This window comes from Nilaparvata lugens, chromosome X (assembly GCF_014356525.2).
Source record: "Nilaparvata lugens isolate BPH chromosome X, ASM1435652v1, whole genome shotgun sequence".
NCBI lineage: Eukaryota > Metazoa > Arthropoda > Insecta > Hemiptera > Delphacidae > Nilaparvata > Nilaparvata lugens.
Window position 1 is genome coordinate 26213834 of NC_052518.1, and position 18066 is coordinate 26231899.

The 18066-nt window shown below is 34.4% G+C and overlaps 1 protein-coding gene across 4 annotated transcripts in view; it reads right to left on the reverse strand.

Annotated features, from left to right (window-relative positions):
* Window positions 1-18066, reverse strand: part of LOC111043544 (filamin-A) — a 221640-nt gene that overhangs the window by 78833 nt on the left and 124741 nt on the right. For 3 of the 4 annotated variants that reach the window (XM_039443087.1, XM_039443088.1, XM_022328524.2), the window contains one exon: window positions 5730-5865. In XM_039443087.1, the coding sequence (XP_039299021.1) occupies window positions 5730-5865 (136 nt within the window). Of the gene's footprint in view, window positions 1-5729; window positions 5866-17273; window positions 17405-17841; window positions 18003-18066 lie in introns of those variants that run through there. The other variant, XM_039443089.1, reaches the window with a different exon arrangement.

Genomic DNA, 18066 nt, shown 5'->3' on the forward strand with positions numbered 1-18066 from the left:
TTCACCAGTCCGTGATAAACATGTCCTTTCTGGACTTTTTTGGCTGAATAAGATTTATAAGGGTTGTCTCGATGCAACTCTATTCAACTTGTTCATGCTACAGGCAAGACTTGAGGGATAATAATAAAATTAAATTGTGAATTTATTGGTCCAACACTTCAACTTATAGTTGAAGTTAACCTTAACTCTAACTTACATTTAATGCACTTCAACTTTCATTATGCACTTTCCTTCACAAGAAGCCAACGTGACTTCTCGGGGAATGAAAAGATTTACAAAAAAAATTGAACTTATCTATTCAATGATAGTTCATTACAAAAGTCTCTCTGAACCAAACTTATAACACTATCATTGTAATATATAATAAATCAAATTTTTTGCAATGAATTTCCAAAATCTCTGTTGGAAAGCTTATTAAACATTCAATGTTTTTTTTCATAATTTGTGACCTATTCATTCTTCAGTGTATTCTTCTTCGGTTTTATTTCTGGCTAACTAGCCCGGCTTCTCTCTACAAATCGATGATAAGGTGACTGTTTTAATGAGATAGTAGCCTATAGTAAACTGTAATGTACTCATTTTCATTTTTATGGCCACTGAGAGTATTGAAAATAATAGAATATAAATAGATATAAAGAAAAAAGGTACTTGATATATTCTATTGTGTTTCAATAGACTGTAATGTAATAGCAGTTACATATAGCCAGTTACACACACATCGAGTTTTGGACGTTCGATATTTTGCCATCCTTATGAATTCTACCAGATTAAACAGAACTTGACAAACATCACCTGTTTGATCTAATAGGATAAATAAGGACGGCGAACGTACGTCGTACGTCCAAAAATCGATGTGTGTGTAACTTGCTTATCGCATCTCAGGCGCGGATCCAGGACCCTGACCTGGGGGGGGGGATGGTCTATGATTTTAGTTTTTGATTCACAATATCTTCCGATTGATACCATTTAAATGTATAGTTCATAAAGAATTCAAGATTACTCTGAGCGTAATTTTGTGCTCTACAGGTAGAGCGCTCTATCCCATATGGATTTCCAGGTAAACCTGACAACAATGATCCTTGTATTTTTAGAAAACACCCAAGTTTCAGCTTCAATCATCATCAGCAACTCTATTGTCATCACATCCATATTTCGCACTATGATATAAGTTCATTAGATCATGTTCTATAAAAATCACCCATTAGATGTTCTTAATTTAGTGGAGTGGCGCGCATAAGGACACCTCAAGAATTAAAATTTCAAACAATCATTTTTTCGCGATTTTTCTGAGTTTATAAAGTGAGTCTGATACAACATATAAACTCATGATTGATTCCAAATTGTAGCCTATTCCATACTCTATGAGCTCAGTTGCCTGAAATTCATTTTGAATCACTTTCTCCAATCATTGAACTTTCTAGACCGTTAATATGAGGAAAGCATCTTCGATTTCTTGATTTTTTTAATAATTGAATTTGACATTACGATCATATTCTTCCATCTACAGCAACTAAAGAGGAGAAGAAAAATCAAATTCAATTCTAAAATTCAAGATCAAGTCCTTTCTTGCCTTTTGGTTGCTGATGTATTGTTGGAATTTTCTTGTTGAGAAAGACTTCTTTGCTAGCTAAAGTCTTATCTAAAACAGATAATTTCCAATAAACTCCGTTATCTATCAGGCAGTCTTCCTATCGGTCTTTGTTACTGATACGAAGGATTCAGTGAAAATAATTTTCATCCTTTTCGTTTAAAATTGTCAATGAATTTATTCTCCACCATATAGTATCAAACCTATTTTAGCTTGACTGTTTCTATTGAGTCATAATAATTATACTATCTGGCTCACATGCTGATCGCTTAACACTGTTCTTATTAGTTCATAAATGTATGTAAAAAATATATTACAATAATTCACAAGGAAATCATATTACTGGAATACTATAACTAATTAAAACCTGAGTAATAGAACCCAGTTTTTAACCATTAATGATTATTCCAGTTCACATACTCAACTACATTATGGTGTTCCTCATAGTAGGTAGGCCTACTGTGCTATCACCCATCCTCTTTATTCTCCATGTCAACGATCTTCTAAACTTAAGGCTTCTAAATCCAACTATGATATCCTTTGCAGATGATACTGCAGCTATTTTCCACGGTAAAACTTGAAATGAAGTTCACACCATAGTTGAACAAACATATTACAAATTGAGAAATGGCTAGATAAAAATACCTTATGTTTGGATATAGATAAAACTAGCTAAATTACGTTATATAAAACGTACATGAAGTATTCAGCCTTCAACTTAGAAAGAGCTCGTGACCATTTGCCTTTCTCACCAGTCGCCACACAAAACCAGCGAATCTGCTACTTTGACACTTAACTTTTCTTTGCTCGTTTTAAATCGCATGATATAACAAGGTGAAAGCGCCAATTTTAGATGTTTCAGATTGACTTTAATTTTAGGAACGAACAGGCTAAATATCGTTGATTTTACGACTTCCTACTAACACAAAAAGTGATGGTACGGTAACACTTGGCTAAAAATGTATAGTTAATAAAACATGTTGATGAGAGTGTAACACAAACGTTGTATTTCTTTTCACCACTTCTTGTGTTCTACGTACAATACCTCTTTAAGTATCGCATTTAAAGCTCTGGAACCAATTTCATTTAATTTAGCAGATTAAAACTCTGGGTGCCTCAAAATGTTTCTTTTTTACAATTTATTTCCCTTACCAAGGTAGAATGGCAAAGAAACGTTTCGGGCTCAGGATGCCTTAAAACATACATAAATCATGGAAGAAATTTTTCCTTTAACCTCTTAAAAATGTACATGGCTTTACTATACTGATGGTGAAATACTTTCATTTACTTCTAGGTAGAATATTTGAACCTGTATAACTTGGCAACAAAGGATTTCGGGATCCAAGATTATAAGCACTTTTTTATGTTTAGCTATAGAATGTGCTTCCAAGATATTACAATGAAACTTTGAAACATTCAGTAGAATAGGGAAGATGGAGATGGTAAGAGATGCTTTATCATTCAACAACAGAGAACAATAGTGAGGTTAAGCTCAATTGCTAATTAAATTTCTTGTTCAATTTTTTTCCAGTGAATAGTATTAGAAATGGAATGTTTTTTGAATTTGTATTGATTTGCACCAATTCATTTTATTATTGTTCATTTATTATCTATTGCGGATAAGCTTTACTCACATAAGCTTTTTGCTTGTACGTGGGTAATACAATTATATAATGAGTACCAGGGTAATCATGCCTATAGTAAGGTCCACGTTATAATGGCAGTGAAGAAAGATAGAAAAACGTTGCCGATCCTCAGTCTTGTCAATGACTGTAGCTGATACAGGTTCATTGATGTAGTATTAACGGTTCATTCTCGTTTAAAATAATCAATTATATTTTAATAAGCAAGAAATTATATTTTCAATAATTTCATAATGAATTTTCATAATTAAGATGAAATATTTTGTTAATTAATATTAATTATACATTGTTAAAATACGATCTGGAAACAGAGCAAAGCGAGAAAGAGATAGCGCTTTTCGCTTTGTTGAATGATAGACAAGGATAGCAATATCATTGCTAATCAAACACTGCCATTATAACGTGGACCTCACTATAGCGGCGGCATTTGAGCCCACGAACAGGCAGTTGCAAACCCAGACCACTACACCACGCTGGCTGGCAATAATTGGGGTATCTCTGAAAGGTATTCATCATCCACGTTTACTGTTAATCTGCGATTACATGAAGGTATGGTCACATTTAATACCGGGTTTAAACCAACAAATCTCCGTTTTAACCTAGTGTGATGCATATGGCCACATGAATTTTAATTAATCTGAATATTAATTCTCAATATGTCTTTTAATCGTCTCTCAAACCTAAAGATACAATAGGAAAATACAAGTGGGGTTTAACAATTTCCCCCAACGTTATTCACAAATCTATTCATTTTCATCCAGTTTCCTTAGTATTTGAGCCTACACGTACAATCGAAAAGGACATTCAAAGTTTAACCATTTCCCCAACTTAAGTTGCAAATGTATTAATCGGTTAAGTTGGCAGAGATGTGTTGTTGAGATTGCTTTTGAAGAATGAGTGGAAGGTGCAATTCTTCACTCGGTAACACGTCTTCAATTTGAAAATGACAGAGCAAGAAATAGCCAGCAGAGAGATTGAAGGGACAGCCGCATGTTTAAATAGGATAGACCACAGCCTGAGAAGCGGCTATAAACGAGATTAATTAATTAATGAATGAGTCAAGATCAGAAACATGTCGGAGCAGAGAAGTGACCTGCTCAAAAATAGAAAATGAGCCCGGAAAATATTTCTCAATTGCCAGCGAATTTTGCACTCGGACGAGATTTATGCTCATCGTATTACATTCAATCGAATATAGTTTGCTAGTGTTTTCCAACATACTTAGCCTGTAATAAAATATAGCCACATTCAAAGCATCAAAGTTGGATAGGAACTAAGACTCTCAGGTCCTTTGCATAATGTAAGTATCAACTAAATCGGAACATCTGGTAGTTTTGATTCAAAATTCATCACATTACTCAATGAAACCATAGCTGATATAATACACAAACATTTTAGATATGATTTGAACTTAGATTGCACAAACATATCGATAATTGTTTCAAGTATTTGAATCTCATCTAAAGAAATGAAACCGAAGTTCAGATTCCAGGCAAATTTATCCGATAGGGATGTAATTATATTGATGTTCCATGAAAAACATTCACCAGCAAACTTTTGATGAACTGAAGAGCAATTCAATTTCAATCCAATCCAGAAAATTCAATAGCTATTTCAAACGAAAAGCGGTGATCAAGTTCCATGTAAAACTATTTAAAGTAGACGATAGTGAAATTAGACAAAAGTCAATAATCTTTATCCCAGATCAATTGCAATATCCCATCGAGATAATTCATTTGGAATAAGTTCAAAGTCTCAGAAGAATTTCCTTATAAACTGATGTAACATTGAATAATATTGACGTATTTTCACTGACATCATATCAAAAGTGACTGAAAGTGTTCGCGACAAACCACAAAGATTTTTCTAAAGGATTGTAATGGTTTCTCAAATTCAATTGAGAAAAATTTCAAATAAGATAGAATTTTCAAACTATTATAAACTGAAATTATGTATCACATAGACAATTATCAAGAAAAGTTTACTGAATTTGACATTCATTGTAATAATCTTACTAATTCAACTTATCATCTTACATAACATAGTTTGCACTACATAAAACTCAACAAAGCTAATATGATTTGTTATGAACAAAATTTGTTATTCTTCATTTTCACTACGCAAAAACTAATAATTATTTAAATATTTTGTTATGTAATTGAAAATACCTTAACAATATTTGTTTTATAAAGTTACTAGAAGATAATACTACAGGCACAAGAAAAATGTAAATTATGGCTTCCGTATCAACATGTCTTATGGTTTCATTCGAAATTTTATTGAGGCCTATACTGTTTGTTTGAATATTTTTTATGAGACTAAATATTTCCCTACTACTCGATGGAAGACTGTAGTTACCGCAACACTTGTGTTTCAATTAAAACGGATTTATGTGTTTCAAGTCATCTAACAAGTTCAAGACTACCAAAAAGTCAAGTCTGTAGTTATGAAAAAAAGGAGAAAATGGAATATATAATTCCTATGTAAAAATGGCTTACCGTGAAAGTATAGAAACCTTCTGGAACGGGTTGACCTCCGAATTTAACATTGAGAGTGTAGTCGCCAGGCTCATTCAGTGTGTAGTAGATGCTGAATGTATCATCTCCATTGTCTTCAATGTCAATATCGAAATCACTGAAACAAAATTTGAATTAAAACCCAAAATAATAAAATCATTGTTAATATTTGTTCTCGTGCAAGTTGAATAAATCCTTACATTGCATTTTACACCTTTAATACCTATAATACAGTATAAAGAAATATTCGTTTTAAAGATCACTTGAACGTTTTTCAAGTCTTTAAAATGGCATAAAACCCGAAAAATCGTGTGTGTTTGATAATAACAAAGAGTACTAGCTTTTTCGAATAAAAATAATACGATCTCCTGTGGCTTTACAAGCAGAAAATAATACTTTCGACAAAACTTGGAACCACTGCTTGGATTTGGCAGAAAATTTGAACAAAGTAAGCAGTGCTTAGCGCTAATCAGTCAGGGATCGCAACGTTTTATGTTTGGCGACCCACCTTTGAATGAATGTGTATTGATTTTCGCGATACATAATTACGTATTTTGGGGTAGATTTTTAATTAGTTCTAATCGTCCTTCCAGAAGTCACACTGAAGGTACCTGATAAATTTAAATATTTTTTGGTTTAGTTGATTTTTAGATATTTTAATGGGTTGTTTACTATCATCGTTCTCTTTTATCTATAGATTTGTATGACATTTTATGGAAAATAATATCATCTTCCATTATCATAAACGCATGTATTAAATATAGGAAATGTATCAAGTAGAAAACAATAACGACTGTATGCTTCTGGTTCTTTCATCTTAGCTCTTGAATTCAGTCATCATCCAGTTACACAAAAATCAAATCAAATGTAACCACCGTAAAATTACGTTATCAAATGGAACTAATGAACGAGTCTGACGTTAATGATGTCAATTTACGGTAGTTCAATTCAATTGTATTTTCGTGTAACCGACTTTTCCGGTGGAAACAATATTGATATTAATAATGAATCCTATATCCAACTTATAGAGGATACAATAAAGCGTCAACTGAATTTTGTTGAACAAGCATTAAACATTGAAAATACCATGAGTTGTCTGTTAATGAAAAATATTAAACATAAGTGAAACTCACGTCAAGTGAAACGGTTTCATATTGGAGATTTGCCAATAACGTCATTAACAGACAACTCATGGTATTTTCAATGTTTAATGCTTGTTCAACAAAATTCAGTTGACGCTTTATTGTATCCTCTATAAGTTGGATATAGGATTCATTATTAATATCAATATTGTTTCCACCGGAAAAGTCGGAAAGACCAATTACTCTTTCCCTAGTACAGTACAAAATATTTGCATCCATAATAAAAAATAGAATAATCAACAAAGTATACAAAAACCACCCCACCGAGCAAGCAGGATTCAGACCTGGATATTCCACAATTGATCATCTGCAAGCAGCTAACCAAATCATCGAGAAAGCAACAGAATATAACGTACCGCCCTACCTAGGAATCTTTGCATTAAAGTCTTAAATTGTTAAGAACAATTTTTCTCCACTTCGTTGTTGTGCTATTATCTCTTCTATCGTCACATAGAACCGTTCTACTTCTTCGTCTGGGCTAGCAGATGTAGGCGCATGCACTTTTCTATGTGCATCATTAAGTATTTTCTTCCGCAAAACCGAAAAATGTACATATATTGATTAAATTCAAATCCTATACTATTTCCAGGGTAGAATTAGACGGTTTCTGATGAAAATAAGTGAGATAAGTAAGGGATATAAGAATGAATGATATATTACATAAGGAAGAATGGAACCATGAATAGAAACAAATGAGCTTATTTTGAGAAGAGTAATGCAAATTAATTAATTATTTAGAAGTCTTCAACAAATTTGCATGAAGAACTCAAGTAGACCTACTGGAGAAAGAAAAGCTTGTTTCTATTGAATTCAACACATCTGATAAAGATATTGAATGGAGTTTATGATAACTATGAACTTTTCTATTTATTACTAATTGAAAGTTCAACATATTTAAACATGATTTAAAAATTAACATTTACTCATGAGCATTAGAAATTATTGGTTGAAATCAAATTACTGATTCATTGGTTAGTAGTCTAAGATATTTGGACTGAAAATATTTCAAAAACAATGAGATTACACATTGAACTATTGATTTATTGCTCAGCTGACTGTGATATTTCCACAGAAAATGATTCAAATGGATAGAGATAACACGTTGAATTCAAAATGAAGAATTCTATTTCACGGCTAGTTTATGACAAAGGCTTGGTTGAAATCGGTGTTAAAACGAAGCGATTTAAATGATAGTCTATTTTCACACCCACATTTCAGAGATGTGGGTTCGAATAGATTCGGATTCGACATTCCACCCTTGGAACACGTCCAATAACTCGCAGGTAATCCGTATTTTATTTATAATGTAAGGCGACAGCTAGTAACTCCGTTCTAGCGATTTTTGTTGCATTTCAACATTCCTCTAATTCAACCAGCTAGCAGTTGAGAAAAACATTAGGTAGATAATCACAGTTGAGGAATCAATTGAATTTATGAATTATAAATGTAAATTCAATTTGGGAATTGATTAAATAAATGATTTATGAAATCAATCTGAGAATTTAATTCCCCTTAAAACTAGCATTTACCGATAAATGCTTCTTGTTTGTCTCACATCTATTCCCCAATTATTCTCTAGTTCGTGAATTAATTAAAAACTTCGCTATATATTGTGAGTTAAAGTATATAGTGCATAAACCAATATATATTGTAATCTGCATGATTAATAAAATATCATTTTACCTTATCTATTTAGTAAGATTCTATGCGATCAAGTTATACAAATTTGTAAAAACATAAAAACTCTACTGATGTAATTGTCTAACCAATAATAACAACGTAACTGAAAAAAAACATATTTAAAAAAAATATTTTATAATATATATTAATATTAAAATAGCCGTTTGATGACGTTTTTTTATTTTCAAAATATATTTCAAATTCTATGAAAATTATGAATAAATCAACTACGAATTTGGTAGATATTGGCAGCAAGTCTAAATGTAGCTGCATTTTAAGAAAGATAGATCCTAGCGAGTAGAGACTAGAAGACTTCTAATCCCACTTAGTGGGATTAGCAAATTGTCAAAAATAATTCAAATATTTTTAATAATTGAATAAGAGTGTTTGAAGTTCTCAAATATCAATTAAAATAAGGAATAAGGAATAAGGAATAAATAATTCAATAAATAATTATTAAGGATTTTTAATAATAATAATTATTGAAATGGGAAAGTTTGCATTTGCATTGTAGAGGAGGTTTTATATTTCAAATTTGATTTTCAATAATATCGTGGAAGAGGAACAGGGAATTCTTATTCCTTTAACTTTGCTTATTGAACTTATACATTAGATAGTAGTCATATATCTATCCATATAAATATAAATATAGAGTGTAAACGGAAAAAGTCCGAGTGAGAGTAAAAAACTGAGGAGTGATAAAAAATACGAAGTATTGGGCAATAATGAAGAAAGAGATGATAGGATTGAACAGCATTCGAGTACAAGATAGCATGGAAGCGACAGTTTTGTAGAGAGAAAGAGTGAGGGTGAGAGAGAGGGAAAGAGAGGAAACGAAAGTGAGTAAGTGAAAGCAAATGAGAGAAAAGAGCTATAAGATCGATCCCGAATTGGCTGTGGGTAAGACCCACCCGCTTAAGACTATTTTTGCCCTAGGCGGTATCATGTACTTCAGCAGGCTGCTCACGCAGGTGACACGTCGCTGGTCGCTGGTCAATGTAGCATTTTAAAAGGTCAGCATGCCTTATAAGAAATATCAATGCTTCTCATGTAGATACACTGAATCACCATTCTCATGAACTTGAAATTTTATTCATTAAAGAAAAAACACACACATGATATGAGAATTTTTGATACTCATTAGCTCAATCATAGGATCCAATGGGTATTTCTTTTCCGGCTTTCAATTTTTAAAGAAAAATTTATTCTATTTAGGTACCATAGAATAGTTGAACCACAGAGTGATGAACAATGGAGTAATGAACACAATGATGTATTGGACACGGAGCAATGAACACAATGATGTAGTGAACACGGAGTAATAAACACAATGACGTAGTGAACACGGAGTAATGAACACAATGACATAGTGAATACGGAATAATGAGCACAATGATGTAGTGAACATGGAGTAATGAACACACACAATGATGTAGTGAACACAGAGTAATGAACACAATGACGTAGTGAACACGGAGTAATGAACACAATGATGTAGTGGAAACGGATCAATGAGCACAATGACGTAGTGAATACGGAGTAATGAACACAATGACATAGTGAACATGGGGTAATGAACACAATGACGTAGTGAACACGGAGTAATAAACACAATGATGTAGTGGAAACGGATCAATGAACACAATGACGTAGTGAACACGGAGTCATGAACACAGTGACGTAGTGAACACGGAGTAATGAGCACAATGACATAGTGAACACGGAGTAATGAACACAATGGCGTAGTGAACATGGAGTGATGAACACAATGACATAGTGAATACGGGGTAATGAACACAATAACATAGTGAACATGGAGTAATAGACACAATGACGTAGTGAACACGGAATAATGAACACAATGACATAGTGAACACGGTGTAATGAACACAATAACATAGTGAACACGGAGTAATGAAAACAATGACGTAGTGAATATGGAGTAATGAACACAATGACGTAGTGAACACGGAGTAATGACACAATGACGTAGTGAACATGGAGTAATGAACACAATGATGTAGTGAACATGGAGTAATGAACACAATGACGTAGTGAACATGGAGTAATGAACACAATGACGTAGTGAATACGGACTAATGAACACAATGACATAGTGAACACGGAGTAATGGATACAATAACATAGTGAACACGAAGTAATGAACACAATGATGTAGTGAATACGGAGTAATGAACACAATGACGTAGTGAACATGGAGTAATGAAAACAATGACGTAGTGAACATGGAGTAATGAAAACAATGATGTAGTGAATACGAAGCAATGAACATAATGATGTAGTGAACACGGAGTAATGAACACAATGATGTAGTGAACACGGAGTAATGAACACAATGATGTAGTGAACATGGAGTAATGAACACAATGACATAGTGAACACGGAATAATGAACACAATGACATAGTGAACACGGTGTAATGAACACAATAACATAGTGAACACGGAGTAATGAACACAATGACATAGTGAATATGGACGGAGTAATGAACACAATGACGTAGTGAACGTGGAGTAATGAACACAATGATGTAGTGAATATGGAGTAATGAACACAATGACGTAGTGAACATGGAGTAATGAACACAATGACATAGTGAATACGGACTAATGAACACAATGACATAGTGAACACGGAGTAATGGATACAATAACATAGTGAACACGAAGTAATGAACACAATGATGTAGTGAATACGGAGTAATGAACACAATGACATAGTGAACATGGAGTAATGAACACAATGATGTAGTGAACACAGAGTAATGAACACAATGACGTAGTGAACACGGAGTAATGAACACAATGATGTAGTGGAAACGGATCAATGAGCACAATGACGTAGTGAATACGGAGTAATGAACACAATGACATAGTGAACATGGGGTAATGAACACAATGACGTAGTGAACACGGAGTAATAAACACAATGATGTAGTGGAAACGGATCAATGAACACAATGACGTAGTGAACACGGAGTCATGAACACAGTGACGTAGTGAACACGGAGTAATGAGCACAATGACATAGTGAACACGGAGTAATGAACACAATGGCGTAGTGAACATGGAGTGATGAACACAATGACATAGTGAATACGGAGTAATGAACACAATAACATAGTGAACATGGAGTAATAGACACAATGACGTAGTGAACACGGAATAATGAACACAATGACATAGTGAACACGGTGTAATGAACACAATAACATAGTGAACACGGAGTAATGAACACAATGACATAGTGAATATGGACGGAGTAATGAACACAATGACGTAGTGAACGTGGAGTAATGAACACAATGATGTAGTGAATATGGAGTAATGAACACAATGACGTAGTGAACATGGAGTAATGAACACAATGACATAGTGAATACGGACTAATGAACACAATGACATAGTGAACACGGAGTAATGGATACAATAACATAGTGAACACGAAGTAATGAACACAATGATGTAGTGAATACGGAGTAATGAACACAATGACGTAGTGAACATGGAGTAATGAAAACAATGACGTAGTGAACATGGAGTAATGAAAACAATGATGTAGTGAATACGAAGCAATGAACATAATGATGTAGTGAACACGGAGTGATGAACACAATGATGTAGTGGGAACAGATCAATGAACACAATGACATAGTGAACACGGAGTTATGAACACAGTGACGTAGTGAACACGGAGTAATGAGCGCAATGACATAGTGAACATGGAGTAATGGAATCAATAACGTAGTGAACACGGAGTAATGAACACAATGATGTAGTGAATACGGAGTAATGAACACAATGACATAGTGAACACGGAGTTATGAACACAGTGACGTAGTGAACATGGAGTAATGAGCACAATGACATAGTGAATACGGACTAATGAACAAAATGACGTCGTGAACATGGAGTAATGAAATCAATAACGTAGTGAACACAGAGTAATGAACACAATGACGTAGTGAATACGGAGTAATGAACACAATGACATAGTGAACACGGAGTTATGAACACAGTGACGTAGTGAACATGGAGTAATGAGCACAATGAAATAGTGAAAATGGAGTAATGAAAACAATGACGTAGTGAACACGGAGTTATGGACACAGTGATGTAGTGAACAGGGAGTAATGAGCACAATGACATAGTGAACACGGAGTAATGAAAACAATGACGTAGTGAATACGGAATAATGAGCACAATGATGTAGTGAACATGGAGTAATGAACACACACAATGATGTAGTGAACACAGAGTAATGAACACAATGACGTAGTGAACACGGAGTAATGAACACAATGATGTAGTGGAAACGGATCAATGAGCACAATGACGTAGTGAATACGGAGTAATGAACACAATGACATAGTGAACATGGGGTAATGAACACAATGACGTAGTGAACACGGAGTAATAAACACAATGATGTAGTGGAAACGGATCAATGAACACAATGACGTAGTGAACACGGAGTTATGAACACAGTGACGTAGTGAACACGGAGTAATGAGCACAATGACATAGTGAACACGGAGTAATGAACACAATGACGTAGTGAACATGGAGTAATGAACACAATGACGTAGTGAATACGGAGTAATGAACACAATAACGAAGTGAACATGGAGTAATGAACACAATGACATAGTGAACACAGAGTAATGAACACAATGACATAGTGAACACGGAGTTATGAACACAATGACGTAGTGAACACAGAATAATGAACACTTTGATGTAGTGAACATGGAGTAATGAACACAATGACATAGTGAACACGGAGTAATGAACACAATAACATAGTGAACACGGAGTAATGAACACAATGACATAGTGAATACGGAATAATGAGCACAATGATGTAGTGAACATGGAGTAATGAACACACACAATGATGTAGTGAACACAGAGTAATGAACACAATGACGTAGTGAACACGGAGTAATGAACACAATGATGTAGTGGAAACGGATCAATGAACACAATGACGTAGTGAACACGGAGTCATGAACACAGTGATGTAGTGAACACGGAGTAATGAGCACAATGACATAGTGAACACGGAGTAATGAACACAATGATGTAGTGAACACGGAGTAATGAACACAATGACGTAGTGAACATGGAGTTATGAACACAATGACGTAGTGAACACGGAGTAATGAACACAATGACGTAGTGAACATGGAGTAATAAACACAATGACGTAGTGAACACGGAATAATGAACACAATGATGTAGTGAACATGGAGTAATGAACACAATGACATAGTGAACACGGAGTAATGAACACAATAACATAGTGAACACGGAGTAATGAACACAATGACGTAGTGAATACGGAGTAATGAACACAATGACGAAGTGAACATGGAGTAATGAACACAATGACATAGTGAACACAGAGTAATGAACACAATAACATAGTGAACACGGAGTAATGAACACAATGACATAGTGAATACAGAATAATGAGCACAATGATGTAGTGAACATGGAGTAATGAACACACACAATGACGTAGTGAACACAGAGTAATGAACACAATGACGTAGTGAACACGGAGTAATGAACACAATGATGTAGTGGAAACGGATCAATGAACACAATGACGTAGTGAACACGGAGTCATGAACACAGTGATGTAGTGAACACGGAGTAATGAGCACAATGACATAGTGAACACGGAGTAATGAACACAATGGCGTAGTGAACATGGAGTGATGAACACAATGACATAGTGAACACGGAGTAATGAACACAATAACATAGTGAACATGGAGTAATAGACACAATGACGTAGTGAACACGGAATAATGAACACAATGATGTAGTGAACATGGAGTAATGAACACAATGACATAGTGAACACGGTGTAATGAACACAATAACATAGTGAACACGGAGTAATGAACACAATGACATAGTGAATATGGACGGAGTAATGAACACAATGACGTAGTGAACATGGAGTAATGAACACAATGATGTAGTGAACACGGAATAATGAACACAATGATGTAGTGGAAACAGATCAATGAACACAATGACATAGTGAACACAGAGTTTTGAACACAGTGACGTAGTGAACATGGAGTAATGAGCACAATGACATAGTGAACACGGAGTAATAAAATCAATAACGTAGTGAACACGGAGTAATGAACACAATGACGTAGTGAATATGGAGTAATGAACACAATGACGTAGTGAACATGGAGTAATGAACACAATGACTTAGTGAATACGGAGTAATGAACACTATGACGTTGTGAACATAGAGTAATGAACACAATGACGTAGTGAATACGGAGTAATGAAAACAATGACGTAGTGAACACGGAGTAATGAACACAATGACATAGTGAACACGGAGTTTTGAACACAGTGACGTAGTGAACACGGAGTGATGAGCACAATGACATAGTGAACACGGAGTAATGAGAACAATGACGTAGTGAACATGGAGGATTGAAAACAATGACGTAGTGAACACGGAGTTATGAACACAGTGACGTAATGAACACGGAGTAATGAGCACAATGACATAGTGAACATGGAGTAATGAACACAATGACGTAGTGAACATAGAGTAATGAACACAATGACGTAGTGAACATGGAGTAATGAAAACAATGACATAGTGAACACGGAGTAATGAACACAATGATGAAGTGAATACGGAGTAATTAACACAATGACGTAGTGAACATGGAGTAATGAACACAATGACGTAGTGAACACGGAGTAATGAACACAATGATGTAGTGAACACAGAGCAATGAACACAATGACGTAGTGAACACGGAGTTATGAACACAGTGACATAGTGAACACGGTGTAATGAGCACAATGACATAGTGAACATGGAGTAATGAACACAATGACGTAGTGAACACGGAGTTATGAACACAGTGACGTAGTGAACACGGAGTAATGAGCACAATGACATAGTGAACACGGAGTTATGAACACCGTGACATAGTGAACACGGAGTAATGAGCACAATGACATAGTGAACATGGAGTAATGAAAACAATGACGTAGTGAACACGGTGTTATGAACACAGTGACGTAGTGAACACAGAGTAATGAGCACAATGACATTGTGAACACGGAGTAATGAACACAATGACGTAGTGAACACGGAGTAATGAACACAATGACGTAGTGAACACGGAGTAATGAGCACAATGACATAGTGAACATGGAGTAATGAAAACAATGACGTAGTGAACATTCAGTAATGAACACAATGACGTAGTGAATATGGAGTAATGAACACAATGACATAGTGAACATGGAGTAATGAACACAATGACATAGTGAACATGGAGTTATGAACACAGTGATGTAGTGAACAGGGAGTAATGAAAACAATGACGTAGTGAAAACGGAGTTATGAACACAGTGATGTTTTGAACACAGTGTAATGAGCACAATGACATAGTGAACACGGAGTAATGAAAACAATGATGTAGTGAACACAGAGTAATGAACACGATGACGTAGTGAACATGCAGCAATAAACTGTTTCTCTTTCCTGTGTTTCAATCAAACACATTCAATACAAGGAGAAATAAAAGCATAAAATAACAAAAAATATAAATTCAAATTAACAAAAACAACTTGCTTAACGGTAGAGTTTGCTAGAGCTGGAGAGAAAAACTGAAAAGATAAATAGGCTGAAGTAAAAAAAAAAAACAAACAAACAAAAAACAACCTAGAATGGAGTCACTTGGCACCTATATTCTGTGCTCAAAGAGGGTAGTTAGAATTATGTTCAGGAAACCACCCTGATCTTTATGTGGGTTATAATTAGAAAAAAACAGAATTTTGAGTCTCTTCCTATATCATGTGGCAATCTTGGCTGTCAGATTGAAAAATGATTTGATAACGGCTGTAAGCGTTTATGATTACAATCCAAGACTTGGAGATGTGGTTTGACATGAGCAGTACTTACTGTGCCGATTTCTATGTATGGAATCCAAAATACATGAGTAGAGACGTATTCAATTCTCTCCCTTATGATATTAGAGATACCCAAAATTTGAATTCACTCAAGAAAAACTCGAATGCTGCTTAGAGGAGTATAAACATTATGAGTGGGATAACATTTTTCAACAATGTCATACTATTATGTGTGATAAGTACTGGAAGGTCTCCACATAATAAATTAATGGGTTCAATACATTTGTGATCTATGATACATGAATTTTGCCAGCCAGTTGTCCAAATTAAAGCTTGTTTTATAATAATAATATTGAGATATTTTTGTCGATACTTTGTCAAAATCTCATGCCAATGAAGAATGATTGTTTGATTGACTGATGCTGCTTTCTTTGTTAAATAGTATGTCGTCGCCTCATCCAAAACTTCATTCAGCAATAACTATAAGAAGTGAGTTAAGTTTTGTAAAAGAGGATCGATATAGCACTGCCATTAATCCTCCAGTATTCAACATTTTTATCTCAATTAAAGAGTTTTTCAAAATACAAAGAAAAACTGCTAACCTTTGTTTTGGCACAAACCACATGTAGCCTAATTGATTTATTGTTATTGACTAAACAATATTGTCTCAAAAAAGCTGATTATTTCTCCAAGAGTCTTTTATAATAATCATGTAAGAATAGTTTTCTTCTAATTAAAAAAATTCAGTCAAGTAAAAATTTTCAACTAACCTGCCAGAAGTGGATCGGATACGGCAGGTAACGTTACCTCTTCCTGCATTCTTTGTGTTGACTGTAATCGAGTACTCTTCACCACTCGCCACTGTTTTCTGAACGCCTTCTGTGATTTTACACTTCTCAGCCTAAAATAAAACAAACAATTTATAAAATGTATAGGCTTGTCAAGAATATAACTATATACCCAACCTATACTTGTATTCAACATGTGAAAATACAATCATTATTACGTTCAAGAGAAACACATTGATATGGTTTTTATTCAATATGAAAAAGACCAATAAATAGCAAAACTTTCTCTACTTTTGAACACAATTCAAAGTGCTTGTTTGCTTCAATATGCACAACATAAATGTGTTCTTGGGTAGCTTTGTAATGTTTCGTATTCATGCGGCAGAATATTTCCAGCATGTTTTCAAGCGTAACACTTTAATCTAATTTTCCTTCTCCACAATATTGTAAAATTATTTTAAATAATATTCTAAGGTTTGGAAATCATTCAGATTCAATCGCAATAATTTTGTATTTCGGTAACTTATTCAAATGTTTAACATCAACTTACATTTCCAGTGGCATGTGCTTGTATAAGCAGAGGAGACTGCGCAACTTCTTTTCCTCCATATTTGACAGTAACTTTGTATCTTCCACAGTCATCTGGCACGAAGTTGGCTTTAAACTTTCCTTCTTCCGCTTCGGTCACCTTCACTTTACGGGGATAACCATCAGGACCCTGTGAAAAATTAATCATTGATCAGTGCAGGACACTGGGGGTGTTTCTTTTCTAATT